Source organism: Acanthisitta chloris, unplaced genomic scaffold (genome assembly GCF_000695815.1).
Source record: "Acanthisitta chloris isolate BGI_N310 unplaced genomic scaffold, ASM69581v1 scaffold18562, whole genome shotgun sequence".
Lineage (NCBI taxonomy): Eukaryota > Metazoa > Chordata > Aves > Passeriformes > Acanthisittidae > Acanthisitta > Acanthisitta chloris.
In genome coordinates, this window is record NW_008660074.1 from 1 (window position 1) to 649 (window position 649).

General features: G+C 46.5%; 1 protein-coding gene across 1 annotated transcript; it reads left to right on the forward strand.

Annotated features, from left to right (window-relative positions):
- Positions 1-61: 61 nt before the first annotated feature.
- On the forward strand, positions 62-434 carry LOC103797466 (vegetative cell wall protein gp1-like; the record flags this gene model as incomplete). Its single annotated transcript, XM_009069683.1, has 1 exon — positions 62-434. A coding segment is annotated over one exon (373 nt), but the record flags the coding sequence as incomplete, so codon positions are not given.
- Between the last annotated feature and the right edge of the window lie 215 nt (positions 435-649).

Here is a 649-nt window from a genome sequence, read left to right on the forward strand (position 1 = left end):
CTCTTCCTGTTCCTCCCAAACCACTTCTTGTTCCCTCAAACCATTTCCTGCTCCCCCCAAGCCACTTCCTGTTCTGCCAAGTCCACTTCCTGTTCCCCCAAACCACTTCCTGTTCCCCAAAACCACTTCCTGTTCTGCCAAACCTACTTCCTGTTCCTCCAAAACCACTTCCTGTTCCACCAAAACCACTTCCTGTTCTGGCAAACCCACTTCCTGTTCCTCCCAAACCACTTCCTGTTCCTCCCAAACCACTTCCTGTTCCTCCCAAACCACTTCCTGTTCCTTCAAAACCACTTCCTGTTCCCCCAAAACCACTTCCTGTTCTGCCAAAACCGATTCCTGTTCCCCCAAAACCACTTCCTGTTCTGCCAAAACCGATTCCTGTTCCCCCAAAACCACTTCCTTTTCCCCAAACCCACTTCCTGTTCCTCTAAACCACTTCCTGTTCCCCAAAACCATTTCCTGCTCCGCCAAAACCACTTCCTGTTGACCAATTCACCAAAATTTCCACAAAATTCTGTTCAAAAAACAGCAAAAATTTAGGGCAAAAATCAGCCAAAAACTGGAGCAAAATTGAGACCAAAATTTGAGGCAAAATTAGACAAAATTTGACCAAAATCAGCTCAAACTCTTCCAGTTGACCCCAAAC